The 17,534-nt window shown below is 55.3% G+C and overlaps 1 protein-coding gene across 5 annotated transcripts in view; it reads left to right on the forward strand.

The window, feature by feature from the left end:
* DUSP8 (dual specificity phosphatase 8) overlaps positions 1-6,208 on the forward strand; it is a 46,732-nt gene extending 40,524 nt beyond the window's left edge. For all 5 annotated transcript variants that reach the window (XM_054171797.1, XM_054171796.1, XM_054171798.1 and 2 more), the window contains 4 exons: positions 631-797; positions 4,223-4,382; positions 4,596-4,719; positions 5,080-6,208. In XM_054171797.1, coding sequence (XP_054027772.1) covers positions 631-797; positions 4,223-4,382; positions 4,596-4,719; positions 5,080-6,178 — 1,550 coding nt within the window. In that variant the 3' untranslated portion in view covers positions 6,179-6,208. The remainder of the gene's footprint in view (positions 1-630; positions 798-4,222; positions 4,383-4,595; positions 4,720-5,079) is intronic.
* The last annotated feature ends 11,326 nt before the right edge of the window (positions 6,209-17,534 follow it).

Raw genomic sequence — 17,534 nt, forward strand, 5'->3', positions numbered from 1 at the left:
ATTCCCATGGCCCTGAGTGCAGAGACTTGGACTTTCAGAAGGCTCTCCAGGGGTACATCCTGATGCCTCTGACAGTCAAAAGCAGTCAAGCCCCAAAGTCTTCTCTGGTCTCTGTGGTCCAGTGTGGTGGAAGTCACGGGCTTGACAGGGCTGGCTAGAGGTGACATCTCTCAGAAGCCACAATGCATAAGTGTAGCTGTTGTGGCAAGGGTTAGGCTGAGCTCCATCAACCCAGGGAGCTTTGAGCCTCAGTGGCCTTGCTTGTCTTCATCCTGTCCTGCTGGGTTTTGCAATCAAAAGGTGACCCTGGTTGTCCTCACAGTGCTGCAGGCAGCCAAGAGGTCGTGAAGAGCAGGAGGGGTGTGGGATGCCTCACGTGTGCATTCGTGCCCATCTTCAGCAGGAAAAATCAGAGCTGGCTCTCCATTCCTTTCTCCATGTGTGTGGCACAGTCATCACAAGGTGTCTGCGCTGCTCTGCCACCACTGCTGGCTTCTTGCTCCTCCAGGCTCTGTTCTCAGTGTCGCAGGGTTATCAGCGCTTTGCCCCAGCCCAGGCCTCGGGGTGGCAGATACTGGATGGTCTCTCAGCCTCACTGCTATGAGCTCAATGTCCTCATTTTCTCCACAGGAGGCTTTGCCACCTTCTCATCCTGCTTCCCAGGGCTCTGTGAGGGGAAGCCAGCTGCCATCCTGCCCATGAGCATCTCCCAGCCATGCTTGCCCGTGGCCAACGTTGGCCCCACACGCATCCTGCCACATCTCTACCTGGGCTCCCAGAAGGACGTCCTAAACAAGGTATGGCCCTGCTGAGGGGACATGTCTGCCCTGTCCCATCAGGGACCCCAGAATGGAGAGGACTGAGGGCATTAGGGATTCCTTTCCTGCCTGGTAGGAGAACCGTGGGTGGGGGGTCTGACCCTACCAGAAGGCTGAAGGGAAGGAGTGCGCAGGCAGAGCCTGGTGGAACTGGACAGGATGAGCTGTCTTGCCCTACCTGAAGGGAGGTTGTAGCCAGGTGGGGATCAGCCTCTTCTCCCAGGCAACCAGTGGCAGAAGGAGAGGACACAGTCTCAAGCTGTGCCAGGGGAAGTTTAGGCTGGATGCTAGGAAGGAATTCGTCACAGAGATTGGCCATTGGAATGTGCTGCCCAGGGAGGTGGTGGAGTCACCATCACTGGAAGTGTTTAAAAAGAGACTGGATGAGGCACTCAGTGCCATGATTGAGTTGATTAGATGGTGCTGGGTGATAGGTTGGACTGGATGATCTCAAAAGTCTTTTCCAACCCAGTTAATTTAGGTATTCAAGAGGGGATTGGACATGGCACTTGGTGCCATGGTTTAGTACTCATGAGGTCTTGGGTGACAGGTTGGACTTGATGATCTTTGAGGTCTTTTCCAACCTTATTGATTCTATGATTCTAATTCTGTATAATTGATGAGCTTTGGGGTGGCCAGACTCTTTCCAAGTGTAATCATAGAATGGTTTGAGTTGTGAGTGACCTATAAAGGTCATCCAGTCCAAATCCTCTGCAGTGAGCAGGGATAGCTTCAAGCACAGCAGTTTGCTCAGAGCCCCAAACAACCTGACCTAGAATGTTTCCAGGGATGAGGCATCTACCACCTCTCTGGGCAACCTGGGACAGGGTGTCACCAACCTCAAAGTACCTGTAGCATACCCAGGGGCAAGAGGAGCACAGCTGGAAGAACACTTGGGTATGGAGGAGGAGTTACCACAGCTGGAGGGAGATGTGGGACACGAGCCAGCTTCGCGCCCACCTGCCTGACCAGTGAGATAACACCAATGTCAGCAACCCTGGGATCTCCTTGGAAGCCAAAGACAGCAGGAGAAAGGAGAAAAGAGGGACAGATGCTGGAAGGGCTGTGCTGGGACATCACACCAGGGTAGGAGTTCTGTTTAAAGGGAAAAATCACACCAATAAGACAGAAAGGAATTGCAGTGGAAACGCTGCCAGGCAGCCTGGCTGCCGCGGGCAGGAGGGAGCCAGACAGGGCTCCTTGTCCTCACCCAGGGCAGGCAGGGGGGGAGAGGGACCATGACGCCAGAGCAGGACTGGAGACAGAAAGGAGGGAGAGTGGAATTATATACAGGGAGTAGAAGGAAATGGGAGAGAAAAATGCCAGGAATGTGAGCCCAGGAGCTGGGCTGACTCCGTGGAGCCAAGGCTGCGCTCTGCTGGGCCAGGCAGGAACCGGCTGCAGGAGAAGCCAGGGACGAAACCCTGGTGTGGTCTCCTGAGGAGCCAATGTCAGGCAGGGAAATTGGTGTTTTCCATCCCTCCCCTTCTCCTAGGAGGGTTGTGTCCATCCCTTGGAGCTGTGTGGCCAGAAGCAGAGCAGGGTCAAGTGTGGAGCCATGCATAGATGATGCTTCTCTGCTCCAGGGTGTTGCAGAGGAGACCTCCCACATGCAGGCTCCACACACTCTGATGTGTGGAAGGATTCTTTTCATCTCCATGTTTTCTCCTCCTGTTTCATTTTGGGTCTTCCCTGCAATAGCCCAGACCAGGCACTGAGACCCAGCAGCTGGCACAAGTGTTCCCCCATTTTTTTATGAGCCACCTACCCCCAGCTGTACAGTTGGGATGGAGATAGAGACAGGGGTCAGGTGAGCCATGAATCTGGTGTCAGCACTGCATAATGGTGAAGCTGACCATGGCCCTAGGAAGGAAGGAAAGGAGGTTGGTGTGGGTGCAGCAGTATGCACCCAGCAAGCCAGTTCCCTGCTGGGTGACTCATGGGTTGAACCTTACCCCCTCATTGCAGTTTGTCATCTGACCCTATTTACCTAAGGTCTCCCTTCTACTGTTGCATTTACTGAGTCAGAAATATGGGCAGTGAGGGTGGCCATTAAGTGGCCAAAGCAGAAAAGACATGGGAAACAAGTCCAGTCCCAGAATCCCAGCCTGGTTTGGGTTGGAAGGGACCTTTTAAGGGTGCTTTTAAGGTCATCTACTCCAACCCTCCTGCAGTCAGCAGGGACATCTGCAAACTAGAGCAGGTTGCTCAGAGACCCATACAACCTGACCTGGGATGGTTCCAGGAATCTCCCACCTCTCTGGGCAACCTGGACCAGGCTTTCACCACCCTCAGTGGCAAACATTTGTTCCTTCTCTCCCCTCTGAATCTCTCTCTTTTAGTTCAAACCATCATCCCTCGTCCTGTCACAACAGGCCCTGCTCAAAAGTCTCTCCCCAGCTTTCTGGTCCAGTTTCACCCCAGTGCCAGAATGAGGGAGGAGAAGTTTCCCCTTGCCACCTGCCTGTGCCCTAACACAAGAGTTTGTGTTCACAGTGAAGAAATGTGAATGATTCACAAGTCTGAGAACAAATCCTGATGTGTTTCTGAGCAGTGTGGGAGCAAAGCCATGCACTGACATTGGTTAGCATGGGGTGCTGCCACTGACTCACCCCACTGCTGGTGAGATACCCCCTCTCTCCCTCAGCAGATACTCTTAAAGCTTTCAGCCAGAGATTTGGCTGGGTTTCTTTCTTGTATTTTGCTGTTCCTCTCCTGCTTAAATCCTTGGATTTTCTCCTCTGGGACCCCCTTTCCATGGGTCCTTGGTCTTGCTTACTTGTGTTTGGACCAAAGCAAAGATCACAGGATGCTAGGGGTTGGAAGGGACCTCTGAAGATCATCAAGTCCAACCTCCTGCCAGAGCAGGATCATAGAATCCAGCACAGGTCACACGGGAGTGCATCCAGATGGGGCTTGATAGTCTCCACAGAAGGAGACTCCACAACCTCTCTGGGCAGCCTGTTCCAGTGCTCTGTGACCCTCACAGTGAAGAAGTTCCTCCCCATGTTGAGGTGGAACCTCCTCTGCTGCAGTTTACATCCATTGCTCCTTGTCCTACCCCAGGGTGCAAGTGAGCAGAGCCTGTCCCCTGCCTCCTGACCCCCAGCCCTCAGATATTTAGAAACATTTATTAAGTCCCCTCTTAGTCTTCTCCAGACTCATCAGCTCCAGGGCACTCAGCCTCTCCTCCTAAGATCAGCTGAGGTTCAAACCTGTGCCATCAAAATTAATACAACCTTCTCTCTGCTGTGCCACTATCAGCTAGGCCAAGGCAACGCTGGGAGACCCACAGGAGCAAATATTGGGATGGGAAAAGGCAAGGGAGGGCATGGCAAGGCAGATCTTCAGCACTCAGCGCTGCCTGAGCCCAGCTGATCGTTGGTCCTCTTCTTTCCCACCAGGACTTGATGACGCAGAACGGGATAAGCTACGTCCTCAACGCCAGCAACTCCTGTCCCAAGCCAGACTTCATCTGTGATAGTCACTTCATGCGCATTCCTGTCAATGACAACTACTGTGAGAAGCTGCTCCCCTGGCTGGACAAGTCCATTGAGTTCATTGGTGAGCATGAGTCATTGGTGGTTACAGTGGTTGCAGACTTTCCACTTCTCAGCTTTCAAAGCTCCTCTTCTTTTCTCAATGATCTTGCTTCCAGCAACCCTTGTCCTTTCACACGCAAGGGTTGAGGGCCTGGGAGGGAGGCTGGAGTCCTTTTGCTTGCCCTCTCTTGACAGCATTGTTGCTTTTCTCCCTGTTTCCTCTGCCGTGCTCCAGACAAGGCCAAGGTGTCCAGCTGCCAGGTGATTGTGCACTGCTTGGCTGGGATCTCCCGCTCGGCCACCATCGCCATCGCCTACATCATGAAGACCATGGGTATGTCGTCAGATGATGCTTACAGGTGAGTTTTCCCCACAGGGCAGGCAGAGCTGATGCTGGGAAGGAAAGCAGGCTGGGCCCAGAAGGAGAGGTTGGGAGCTCCTTACAGCCCTGTCTCCAGTTAACTGTTTCCCAATGAAACCAAACTAAACCTGCCTTCATCAAGTGCGTGCAAGGAGGAATAGCTTGGGGCTGTAACATGGAGGGAGGAGACAGTCCCAGCTCTACCCCTGGGGCATCCTGAGGATCCCCAACACCCCTTTCTTCAGAGGGTGTGGTCAGATCATCTTGGGTGATGCTGCTTCTGCCCAAAGACGCTGAGAGCAGGGGTGACCCACCGAAGGGCCAAGCACCAACCGGGGCTGTCTGTGTCTCTTCGCAGGTTTGTGAAGGACCGTCGCCCGTCCATCTCGCCCAACTTCAACTTTCTGGGCCAGCTCCTGGAGTACGAGAGGAGCCTGAAGCTCCTCAAGGCCCTGAAGTCAAAGGGTGACCGGGTTGAGGGAGACACCCAGCAGGACCCAGCGGAGGCAGCTGAGAGCAGCCGGCACCCCCCCCCCCCACCTACCTCAGAGAAGGCCGAGGAGGTGCCGAGAGGCACCGCTGCGGCATCCCCCCACGGTGACTGCGAGCGGCAGGGCGGCGCCCCCAAGGTCCTGTCGCCCACCACCCTGCAGCAGGGGCTCAACGGCTTGCACCTCTCCTCCGAGCGCATCCAGGACACCAACCGCCTGAAGCGCTCCTTCTCCTTGGACATCAAGTCCGCCTACTCCCCCAGCCTTCGCCAGGACCCACCCGGACCCCCCGGACCCGGGGACGCCCCAAAACTCTGCAAGCTGGACAGCCCCTCGGGCCCCGGCGGCCTCGGCCCCTTCTCCCCGGGGGCGGACAGCCCCGACCGGCCGAACGGGCCGGACCTGCTGCTGGAGGCTAAGGTGAGGCAGCGGCGGAAGCACCGGCACGCCGCGGGCTCGCCGGCACACGGGCTCAGCCTCAACGTCGGCGGGGCCAGCGCTGCCCGCAAGAGCCCCGGCGCCGAGGACGGGCTGCCGCCACGGCTCGCCCAACCGAGCGCCGCTCCCGGCGCCACCAGCACCAGCAGCACGTGGAGCGGGGTGCACCTGGAGTCCCCCAGCACGCCGTCGGGCGAGGCCGGCTGGTACTTTGGCGTCGACTCCGGCAGCACCGGCGGGAGCGGCGGGAGCCTGTTCGCCGGGGGCAGCCCCTACCCGGCGCCGTTCGGCTGCGGCGGGGTGGCAGGCGGCTGCGAGATCAGACTGAGGGACAAGGCGCGGGCCGAGCCGCGGGACGGGCGGCACAGCTGGCATGAGGAAGCCGGCGCCGAGAAGCAGTTCAAGCGGAGGAGCTGCCAGATGGAGTTCGAGGAGACCATGTCGGAGGGCAGGGCCCGCGAAGAGCTGGGCAAAATCAGCAAACAGTCCAGCTTTTCGGGCAGCATGGAGATCATCGAGGTGTCCTGACACCCACTCGGGGTGCCTGGAGACGGGGGGCGGGGGGTGGGTGGCGGAGGGGATGGGGTGGGTATTTAAGCTGGGGGGAGAGAGGAGGGGAGGGGAGGGGGGTGGCCGGGGTCCGGGGGTGGGAATATTTATACCTGCGCGTGCATTTTCGGGAGCGCATGCGCGGAGACGGAAGCGGAGGCAGAAGAGGCTTTCCAGAGTCCGGGAAACACGACGGAGGATGTTTAGTGTCCCACCCTGCTCCTTGTTTCCCCCTCCCCCCCTCCCATCCCCAGCAGGTCCCAGCCCCTCCATTCGGGCTGTCAAATTCAACCGGGGAAGGGGCGTGGGGCACGCAGCACCTGGGGCAGGGGGAAGGCCACAAGCCGCCCCCTTCCCCCACCTCCCGGGGCACTAAGCACGCTCCCCCGTGTTTCTCTGGCTAACTATCCTAAAAATGCTGCACTGGAGCAGCCCTATACATATATAAATATATATTATATATAATATAAAGATAAAAACAAAACAAAAAAAAACCAACAACAACAACAACAAAAAAGTGGGGGGAAAAAAAAACACAGACAAAAAAAAAAAAGAGGCAGAAAACACAGACACAAAGGAGAAAAAAAAATTACAAAAACCAAACCAAAACCCACAAAGGTAAATGGTTTTCCTGCGATTTTTATCGAGAGGTAAATAATATTTGGATTGTTGTTTCTTTTGTTTGTTTGTTTGTTTCGTTTTGTTTTGGGTTTAATTTATTGAAGCTGTTCATTCTGGCAATGATTTGCAGACAATGTGGGGCGGTACTTTCAGCTCTATTTTTACTGTGTATGGTATTTAAAATCTGAAATACGAGTTTCTAAGCAATATCTGAGGCCTGTGGCTCCTTCTCTAGCTCATGTCGACGACAAAAAGGGTTTTTTTTTCCACTCCCCCCCCTCCTCCCCCACCCACCCACCCACCCACACACCTTCTTCCCTCTGGGCACAGTGACAAAGGGGACCGGAGACTCTCCTGGGCACTTTTTCTATGAATGAACAAGCAACTGAGCAAACCATAAACACTTCTTACAACAAACTGAGCCAGAAAAAAAACCACAACTCTATTCTGGAAGCTGCTGCCGCTTCTTCATCCCTTGGTCTCTGTTTGCTTATCCCCATCCTGGTCATCGTCCCCATCATGGTCATCATCCCCCCCTCCCCCCTCCATCCTGGCTTTCGCCCAGTCCCAGCCATCATCCCTGTCCCCAGTCATTGGCCCCAGCCCAGCGACCAGCCTGTTGCAGCTGTGCTCCCTCCCCCTCCCTCTCCTGGGCTGCCTATCCTCACTTGGGAGGGTGAGGAGGGAGTCACCCAACGTGGAGGGAAGGGTGCTGGGTGTCGCCTGCAGCTGCATTGGAAGCTGCCACAGCGGAGGCAGGGAGGGGAGTCTGGGGGTAGGTGGGATTTCCGCTCAGAGGATATCTTGCCTGCCTCAGCCACTTCAGCTCCCCCTTGCCTCAGCCAGCTTGCTTGGGGGAGGTATGGGCACTATTTTCCCTTTGGGAGTGGTGTTTTTTCAGGCTTCCTTCATCCTTCTCTTCACACCCAGAAAACTCATGGGGAGTGTGCTTGCAGGTGCCAGGACTCCCCCAGCCCTATTCCATCCAGTGGGTGATAAACCAGCTGGACACACAGCTCTGCAAGCACACAGGGGTGGGGGCACAACCAACCAATTTCAGAGGCAGTTGGCTGCTTCCCCTCATTTTGGTGGGGAGCTGAGCCCTTGCCCCCAAAGCCCAGCATCAGGCTTGCTGAGAAGCTGCTTTCTGGAGCTGTAGGCACTCCTCTGCCTCCGCTGCTAAGCACTCCTCTCCCTGTGGCTGTCGTTGCTTTCCTCCTCGTCCTGCGCTAGTTTGCGAAGCTGATACCTCAGGGGTCTCTGTCCGTGCATGTCTGTGTCCTGTGTCAGCCTTGGAGTGTCAGGGGGTTTGTTTCTGGGTCCCCTTTCCCCTCGTTCCTCCTCTTGTTGTTCGTTTCCCTCTCTAAGTCAAGCTGCACGTGGCAAAACCAAATGAGCTCAGGTTTAAAACTGAAGGCAAAGCAGAGGCGTGAGGAGCTGTGGCGGTGTGAGGAGGGGCTGCTGGCTTTGGCAGGTTGCTCTCCCAACCACCTCTGTGCCTGCAGCCGAGCTGAGGCTCCCCAGCAGCTCTTCACTCTCCTCAGGCTGCCTTTAGTTTTTTCCTGGTTTTCCATGGGGCCATTTGGTGAGGTGCTGGGGATCTCTACATGCTCCTGCTGGTGCCATGAGGTGTGGCAAGGAGGGGAAAGGGTGGCTGGAGAGCCAGGGACTGCCTGCTTCTCTTCCCACAATGCTTTTGATGAGGGTGAGAGATGTTACAGGCATCCCTAGAGAGCCCACCCCACCCAGTAGTGCCTCCAGCAATCACCTCAAACCAGCTCAGTGTTGCCAGCCTGAACGTTTCTCCCTTCTGGCCATGAATGGATGCTGACACCATCTTCTAGGCTCCCTTTTTAGATTCCAGTAGGCATTTGAGTCTATCCCATGAGCCAGGCAGCTATTCAGCACTCACAGCATTGCCTCCTAAGCAGACATCGATGTCAAGTCAAAGGAGGGAAGGGAAAAGGCTTTGTCCTCTGTCCAGTAAGCCTCCTGAGCCCAGGTTGGTGTCATTTGTCTCCTGCCCAAGCAGTGCTGCTGGATCCCTTCCTCTCCTGCTGCCCTAGCATGGCAGGCATCATCACCTGCTGACCTCTGCTCCATACCACTCAGCTTTTGTGCATCCCATAGTCCTCCAGGGTTGCTGCCAGCATGGGCCAGCTGAGCCCAGGTCAAGCAAGCTGCTATCAGGAGCTGGTTAGGTGTAGCACTACAAAATCAGCCTCTGAAATCGGAGCAAAGGGAAGCAGGTTTTGAGTTGAGTAGAACCACAGCTGCCACCAGACATCCATGGCCCACCTCTGCAGCCTCATTTTGATGCACTTTGCATTCCTCCTTCCCCCTTATGTTGGGCACATGCTCTAGCAGCCCTCCTGTGTGCAATATTTTAAGGCTACATCCAGCAAATATGCTTTGATGGAGTAGCCCTCCCCGAGTGTGTCCTGCCAGTGCTGTCCCAGAGGCACCAGGGTCACTGGGTGGCTTGCAATTAGCTGATTTTTGTGAATCAGCCTCTGACAGGCACTTTGTGCATGAATCAGAGTGAGCTGGGAGTGAGCTTGAGGATGGATGTGCTGGCTGGTAGCCCTTCCCATCATCTCTCAGCCAAGCCTTTTCATGGGCTCTCACAGCCAGATGACCCCACCCAAAGGCTCCCTGGAACCAAAAGTCATCTTTCCATGCAGGTCTGCTGAGAGTGTGTGTCTTGGTAGGGACCCATGGTGGCAGAAGTGTGAGGAGAGGTGAGGAAAAGCCTGGCCTTTCGAGGAAGGAACCAACAAAGCTGTCAAGAGTGCCCAATGGGCACAGCAGCTGCTATGGTTGAGCTTTGCAGCACACAAAGGATGGAGCCAACCACAGCTTTCCTTCAGGCTAGAAGGGCCATTACACCCTTCCCTCCATCCCCTGAGTGTCCCTAGGGCCAAGCCCCGTGGCCATCTCCTTCCCCACCACCCTTTTGGGTGGCTGAGTGAAGCTGGCAGGAGGGCAGCCATCAGCTTGGCAACACTGAGCCAGAGGCTTGGGTCAGAGCAGGCTCGTCCCCAGCCTCAGCAGCAGCATCCCCAGCCCCTGCTGCCTTCCCAGCCCTTCTCTTTGTCTGCTTGTTTCTTTGGATGTCCATCCCCATTACATCTGCCCCTTAGGAGACAATGTCCCCCAGACCCCCTCCCCACTCCTGCTGTCCCCTTCCCCCTCTCACCCTTAATACTAATGATAATAAGCTATCAGTGTTGTCATTGCAATCTATGAATGATAGATTTGAGTATTTATGATTATTATTATGATTATTATGATTATTATGGTTATGATTCTGTACTTTTTTGCTTCCTACTCTCTGTACGTTGCTCTTTGTTTCTCTGTTGTGAATAAACGCAAGGCCCCAGCACACCTTCTCTCTGCTCCCCGCAGCCTGGCACAGCTCCTGGCTGTCCCAAGGCCCCAGGGAGGCAAACCCTTGTCAGAGGAGCTGGAGGGTGATGCTTCCTAAGGGTACAAAGACACCCAAACCCGGGGCAGATCCATTCCCTGACCTCTTCCCTTCCTGCAGCTCCTCTTCCCCATGCTCATGTTAGCAAGAGGCAGGATCCTACCGGCACCACGGATGGAGGATTAAATGGCACAGGCTGAAAGCTCTTGTAGCAGCTTTAAGGAGTGTTGGCCAGGCACCCAGCTCATGGAGTCAGCTCCCTTCAGGTTTGGTCCTCTCACCTTCTTCTACTGCTTGCATCTCCAAGGGGCTTCTTGCTCTGCTGGGGGAGATGGTTTGCAAAGCTCTCCCTGCCCAGCCAAGGCCTGGCACTGATGCTCCGTAGCAGCCAGGTGCCTTGAGCTTTTGGGGCTTGAGTGTCCTCTTCATGCCAGTGATCTCCCTTTGCTCAGGGACAGCACAGTCTGGGGAGGACACACAGCCAGTGGCAGAGCAGCAAGGAGAGACGTGAGGGGCTCTGCTACCTGGAGGGATGCAGAAAGGGGCTGGAGATGGCTCCCATCCCGGGACTGGATTTGGCCTTTACCCAGCACTGGTGTGTCATAAGCAGACAGAGTCCGGTGCTGCTTTTTCACACCCATGTCCTGGGCTCCTGGTACAAGCTGGAGGTTGCCAGGTGACTGTAAGGTGTAGGAGGAGACTTCAGGGAAGGGAAGAGGAACCCTGTTTGCACCATGGTACAAAACACTCTCCCTGTTGCGCCAGCCTCATGAAGAGTCATTTTAATTTGCAGGGTTTGACATCCCCCTTCTCCAAGTGGCCTGGGCACAGTCTCTTGTCTCTGTCATGGCTTTGCTCCACCGTGGGTTGGGTCCTTCTCATCACGCTGCGCTGAACTCATTCCCGAGGTTGCTCTGAGACCGCACCGGAGAGCAGAGAGCTCAGGTCTCGCCCCTCTCTCAGGGGACTCTGGCAGACCCCCGCTGGGGTCCCGGTCCGGCGTCACCCTTCCTACCTCACCTGCCTTTGGGGGCAGTCACGGGCGGGGAGGGAGCAGGCAGGTCCCCGACCACGCCGGGGCTGAGCCTTCTCAGCTCCCATCCTTGTCCCTGCAGGATCAGGCCCTTCCTCAGCAAGCACAACACGGGGAGGGGGGGGCTGCTCCCGCCCTGGGGACTCCCAAGCAGGGAGGAGAGGCTCTGGCCACCAGCCCCACCATGCTCCCTTCCTCGCCAGTGCCAACATCAGACGCGGGGAGACACCCTGCCCCTGCCTCCTCTTCCTTTATTTATTACCAGAGGCTGTAAACAGCAGTGGCTTTTCTACCCTCGACTTTCTTTTCCTTTCTTTTGTATTTTGGAACAACGTGTTGTAATAAATACCCAAATAGGTGTTTTAACAGCTGGGTCTCAGTCTTGGTTTTTGAGGGGGCAGACTTTCTCAGGGTGGGGCTGGAGGGTCATCTCTGGGGGGGTGTGGGGGGTGTGGGGAGGGTGAGGGACCTCTGGCTGCATCTGATTGTGGAGAACTGAACACACCACCAGAGCTGGAAACACAGCCAGACCCAGACACACAACCAGAACCACAGCTATGTATAGGGTCCAGGAGCTGAAAGCTGCAGCAGGACTGAGAGCAGAAGTAAGACTCATGGCTGAGGGAGCTGGAGGGTAACAATTAATCAGGACATTCAAGAGCCCATGGACTATAAAGAGCCACTCACAGGGTTTCTGATGGCCAAGTGTGTGATACACAGCCCTGAAGCTCCAGCCAGGCACCTGAGCAGCCTCTTTCTAAGTGGAAAGGACTGGCCAGGTCTTGCTGCAGATAAGTAGATGAACATGTGGGGGGTGGCACAGATTGCCAGGCTAAAGAGCATAAAGGCATGGAGTGTTTGCATTGAAATACATTCTGTTATTAATAATAATAATGATTTGGGGTTTATTTTGCTTTCTCCTGCCGTGGTGTAGCCCCACAGACAGGCAGCCAAACCCTACAGACATTCCCCAGGCCTCCCACAGCCAGCTGAGCCTCTTCCCCACAGCAGCAGCCCCATTTCGGCTGGGCTGTGTTGGAGCAGAGGGTGGTGGAAGTGATTCCCTGCTCCCTTCCACAGCAGGTTTGCTTGGGAGGGAGGAGAAAGTGTGAGCAGGCTCCCTGCTGCCCTGGCTCCAGAGCTCTGAAGCACTTATTGACTTAAATGCAGAAGGGACATCATCCCCATGGCTCCTTTCCATGGGCAGGGCTGAATTCCCTGGGCTGGTATAAATCCACTCCCCTCATCCAGCTGCTATTGCACTTTGATGGTGAGGCCACACCTTGAGCACTGGGTTCAGTTTTGGGCTCCTCACTACAAGGAGGACAATGAGGTGCTGGGACACATCCAGAGATTGGAAACAAAGCTGGGGAAGGGTCTGGAGAGCAGGGCTAGTGAGGAGCAGCTGAAGGAACTGGGGGTGTTCAGCCTGGAGGTGTTCAGGCTGAGGAGGGGAGACCTTCTTGCACCTTCACAGCAAAGTTGATTTTCCCTCATAGAATCACAGAACTCTTGAGGTTGGAAGAAACCTTTGGGATCATCAAGTCCAACCACTCATCGAGAGCTCACTGTCCCACCACTACTGCGGAGCTACCACTAACCCATGCCCCCATCCACATGTCTTTTAAGTACCTCCAGGGATGGTGACTCCACCAGCTCCCTGGGCAGCCTGTTCCAGAGCCTGGTAACCCTTTCTGTGAAGAAATTTTCCCCAATATCCAACCTGAACCTCCATTGGCACAGCTTGAGGTCTTCTCCTCTTGTCCTTTCACTTGTTGCATGTGAGAAGAGACTGACCTCCTCCTCCCTCTAACCTCCTTCACCCTTGGTTCCACTTTGTGCCTTGTCCTTATCCCTTGTCCCACCACTGGAGAGAGCCTGGTCCCTATAGCTATTGATGAGCAGCGAGAAGATCTTCTCTCAGTCCACTCTTCTTCAGGATAGCCAAACCTAAACCCCACCCAACCAAACCTGAAGCCCACCCTGCAGAGCTTCCTCCCCCTGCCCAGGCTCTGCCTCTCCTCTGGCTCCTCGAGGTTTGCAGAGCAGAAACCATTACTGCAACGAGAAACCCAGGAACGTCCTTTTTCCAGCTCTCGGGCTTTTATTGACTGCCAGTGGCTGCCAAGCCTATAAATAAATGTTCCTGGAGCTAAATATAGCAGCCCTGCAATAGGCCCTGGCTATTTATTTAGCTTGTGGCCTCTTTGAAAGCTTGCCAGTCCAGGCTGCCTTTACCTTCACACCGCCCCACCCCAGGCTGCGGCCACCCACCGCGGGGGCACGGCTGAGTCAGCGCGGGGAGAAGGGGTCACGAAAGCCAGTCCTGTCTCCTCGGCAGGGCTTGGAGAAGCAAGGTGGCAGGGGCTGGCAGATGAAGCACTTTCAGCTCCCTATACCCCTGCCCAGAGAGCTGGGGGGGCGGTCCTCAGGAGGGGCATTTGCTGGAGTCGTTGGGCAGGGGCTGAGCCGGCCGCGAGCCAGTTTCCTCTCCTGGGAGGACTTGGGACCTTTTTCCAGAAGTGGAGCCTGGAAAATAGAATTTATCATCTCTGCAGGGCTTGCCAGCACTGGGTAATGTGCATTGCTTTTCCACACTTTGCAGGAGTGCTCCTGGTGCGTGGAGATGCTGCGGTTCAGGCTTGAAGGCGCATGGAGCGACCCCCACGCCTGCACCCTGCTCAAGCCAGGACGCTCAAGCCTGTACCCCAAGCCATGTCATGCCTGGGACCTGGTCTCTGGCTCCAGCTGCAGACAGGATCTCGGGCAATGCTGCAGCTATGTCATTCAGTGCTCCTAGTGGGACTTCCTGGCTTAAGGAGTGTGTCTAGGAGATGCCATTGCCACGCCAGTGAGACCTTAGGCGGGCTCTGAGCCCCTCCAGAGCCCTGTTGGTTTGCTCCAAACGTGATGGAAAGCAAGGTGAGGACTGCTCTTGTGCTGCAGACACTGCCCTACACTCTGAGCCTGACAGAAATACGATGCTGCTCACCTTGAGCTGTGACAACTTCCCTGCAGCTCCATGCCAGCAAGGGGAAAAACTCCCTCACTCCCTGGAAAGCCACCGGAGCTCCTGGAACGATCCAAGGCATGCACAATGCTCAGCACTCACAGGGAGTTCTGCTAAACATGAGCTAATCCTTACAACACCCATGGGAAGGAGAAAAGCAATTATTGTTATTGGGCTTGATTCTTCCTTCCCTGCGTACCCCTGCAGGTGGGGATCAGCCCTACCAAATCCAGAGAGCTCTGGAACTCAGAGGAGGATCCCACTCGCTCCAGCTTGTGCAAATAGGAAACCTGGAGCAAAGACAGCAGGGTTTTTGCCAAAGGCCACCCAGGAAGGCAGAGTTGCAGCCAAACTCCAAGTGCAAGGGGGAAATCCTGCCCCCCACCCCCAAAGTCCTACTGCAGTGCCACCAGGCTACCGTTCCCTGGCTGAGTAATTCTGGGCTCCTGGTGGGTCTGCACCTGTGGGGTGCCAGAGGGACACAAAGGCTTTTTGTCACTGCTTACCTTCCTTTCCACAAAGCCTGGAGCACACATCATATGAGCAGCAGCTGGGGGAACTGGAGTTGTTTAATCTGGAGAAGATGAGGCTGAGGAGAGACCTTCTGTCTCTCTACAACTCCCTGAGAGGAGGCTGCAGCCAGGTGGGGGGGTGGGCAGTGTTTTCTCCATGGTAACAAGTGACAGGACAAGAGGAGATTGTCTCAAGTTGCACCAGGGAAGAGGTTGGATGTTAGAAGAAACTTCTTCACTGAAAGGCTTCTCAAGCCCTGGAACAGGCTCCCCCAGGGGGGTGGTTGAATCTCCCTTGCTGGCCATGTTTGAACACCACTGAGATGTGGTGCTGAGGGTCATGGCTTAGCAGTGACTTGGTAGAGTTAGACACCAGTTGGACTTGATGAGCTTCAAGGTCTTTTCCAACCAAAATGGTCCTGTGATTGTAAAGTCACCTCACAAAATGCTGAGATACCTGGAAGCAGATGCAGACATGGCTTGATTTGGAGTCCCAAAACTCCCACCTGTGACCTCTCTTCTGGAATCACAGCCCTGGACCTGCTTTGTCATGTGGTTGGCCACATCAGCCCCCAGCCACCATGTGAGCTGTGGGCAGTGAAGTGCTGATGGAGCTGATGGGCCAGTCCCTGGGCTTGTCCCAGCCATGCAGCTTTGGAGTAAAGCTGGCTTGGAGAGGCAAGGTGCTGCTGGGGTCCCTCCTGGGGTGCAAGGTTCCTCTTAGGGCACAGAGGTAGCTGGTTGGGATTCCCTGGGTGAGAATGGAGACCACAATGAGGGTCAGCTGCCTGGCCAGGCCCTTTGCAGGGAGAAAGGGCAGTTTTGAGGGGGTTGGCTAAAACCAGCAACGCTGCCTGGCCACTCTTCCCTTCAGCTGAAACCTGTGCACTCAGTGTCTGAGTGGAAACACCATCTGCTGGCGGTACCCAGATGATGTCATTCAGTTTTCCAGGCTTCTGGGCTGAGCTGGAGATGACTGGAGATGCTTTATTTAGAAGGAGGCCAAGCCCAGGAAAGCCCAGGCCTTGCAGCACCTCTTGGCCATCTCCCCTCCCTGCTGATGCAACCCTGGCTGCAGCAGGGACATTAGGCAGCCTTGGAGGAGGTGGCTCTCAAGAAGCTCAGAGTGGGACCTGCTGGGTTGTGGGAAGGGAGGATGCTTCAGGGGGTGAGTCAGGAAGAGTCTCAGTCTCTGCTGCCTGTTGTTCAGGGGAATGGAGATCCTCCAGGCCCAATGCACATAGCCAAGGAGCACCCCCATCTCCCCAGGTGTCTTTTCTCTTCCTCCAGCTCCCTGAGAAACTCAATCTGCTCTCCCAACCCTCCTCATCCTCACACTTGTCATCTCCAGTCTGGGTTACTGCAACCAAGCCTCAGGCTGGCTCCAGGGAGGGGAGGGTTAGTTGGAAAGCAAACATTTCCCCCTGCTGACACCCCTTAACCTGCCTCCTCTTCCTCAGCAGCATCTCCTGATGGCTGGGGAGCTAAGAATAGCCCAGGCCGGCTCCAGGCTGGTGCTGTTTGCTCAGTGACTCAGAGCTGGCCGGGCAGGCACTTACTCAAAGGGCTCCATTACTCATCTGTCTGCCTTGCCCCAAGGATGGGGTTTGTGTCTCTCTCCCTTGCCTCTCCTTTAAGGATCCTTCATTGCTTTCTTTTTAACGAAGCCACCATCCACAAAGAGAGGTAATTATCCTGCTGTGGCTTTACCCCCACCCAAACTGCTGCAACCCTCAGCCATCACGCTGGGAGCCCCTTGGTATTGCTCCTGCCAGGAGAGAGGTGTGGGGGCAGGAGCAAGGCAAGAGAAAATGCCTCCCAAAAATCACATTCCATGCCACCAGGGTGAGTGTGCAAACAAAAATCCTCCCCTCCAGAAGCTGTCCTTGGTGAATTACAGAAGGGTTTGGGTGGGAAGGGACCTGCAAAGCTCATCTAGCCCAGCTCTCCTGGCAGGGAGCAGGGACATCTTCAACCAGAGTAGGCTGCTCAGAGCCCAGAGAACCTGACCCTGAGTCTGTCTAGGGATGGCTGTCCTGGTTTCCCAGGCCAGCCACAGGCTGCAGGCTCTTAGCAGCTTGGAGTCAGCCAGGGCAGCTGGCTACAGGTGACCCCAGACCAAGAACACCATGCTCAGTATAAACAGAGGGGTTTCCTGCTTTTGCTGTTCCTCTTCTGCTTCTCCTCCTGCTCCCATGGACTGCTGTACCTCTGCTGGGCTGAGTACAACTTTGTTTGCTCTATGTTGGGATTATTTGGGCTGTTTCATTGAATCCATTTTCATCTCAACCAACAGCTCTTCTCTCCTGATCCCCTTTTCTCTGCTGGGGAGGGGTCATCAGGTGGTAGAGCAACTGCTGGAGTTTGGCCCCATATATGCACTAAATGTAGGCAATGGGACACCTACCACCTCTGTAGGCAGCCTGGGTCAGGGTCTCACCACCCCCAGTGTCAAATACTTCTTTCTTTTCTCCAGTCTGAATCTCCCTCTTTTAGTCTCAAACCATCACCCCTTGCCCTGTCACAACAGGCCCTGCTCTAAAGTCTGTCCCCTTCTTTCTCAGAAGCCCCTTTAAGTGCCAATGGCCACAGGAAGGTCTCCCTGGAGCCTGCTCTTCTCTAGGCTGAGCAACCCCAATTGCCTTAGCCTGTCCTCACAGCAAAGGGCTTCCAGCCCTTGCATCATTGCTGTGGCCTCCTCTGGACTTGCTCCAACAATGCTGATGTGGATC

The sequence above is a fragment of the Dryobates pubescens genome, chromosome 22 (assembly GCF_014839835.1).
Source record: "Dryobates pubescens isolate bDryPub1 chromosome 22, bDryPub1.pri, whole genome shotgun sequence".
Taxonomy (NCBI): Eukaryota; Metazoa; Chordata; class Aves; order Piciformes; family Picidae; genus Dryobates; species Dryobates pubescens.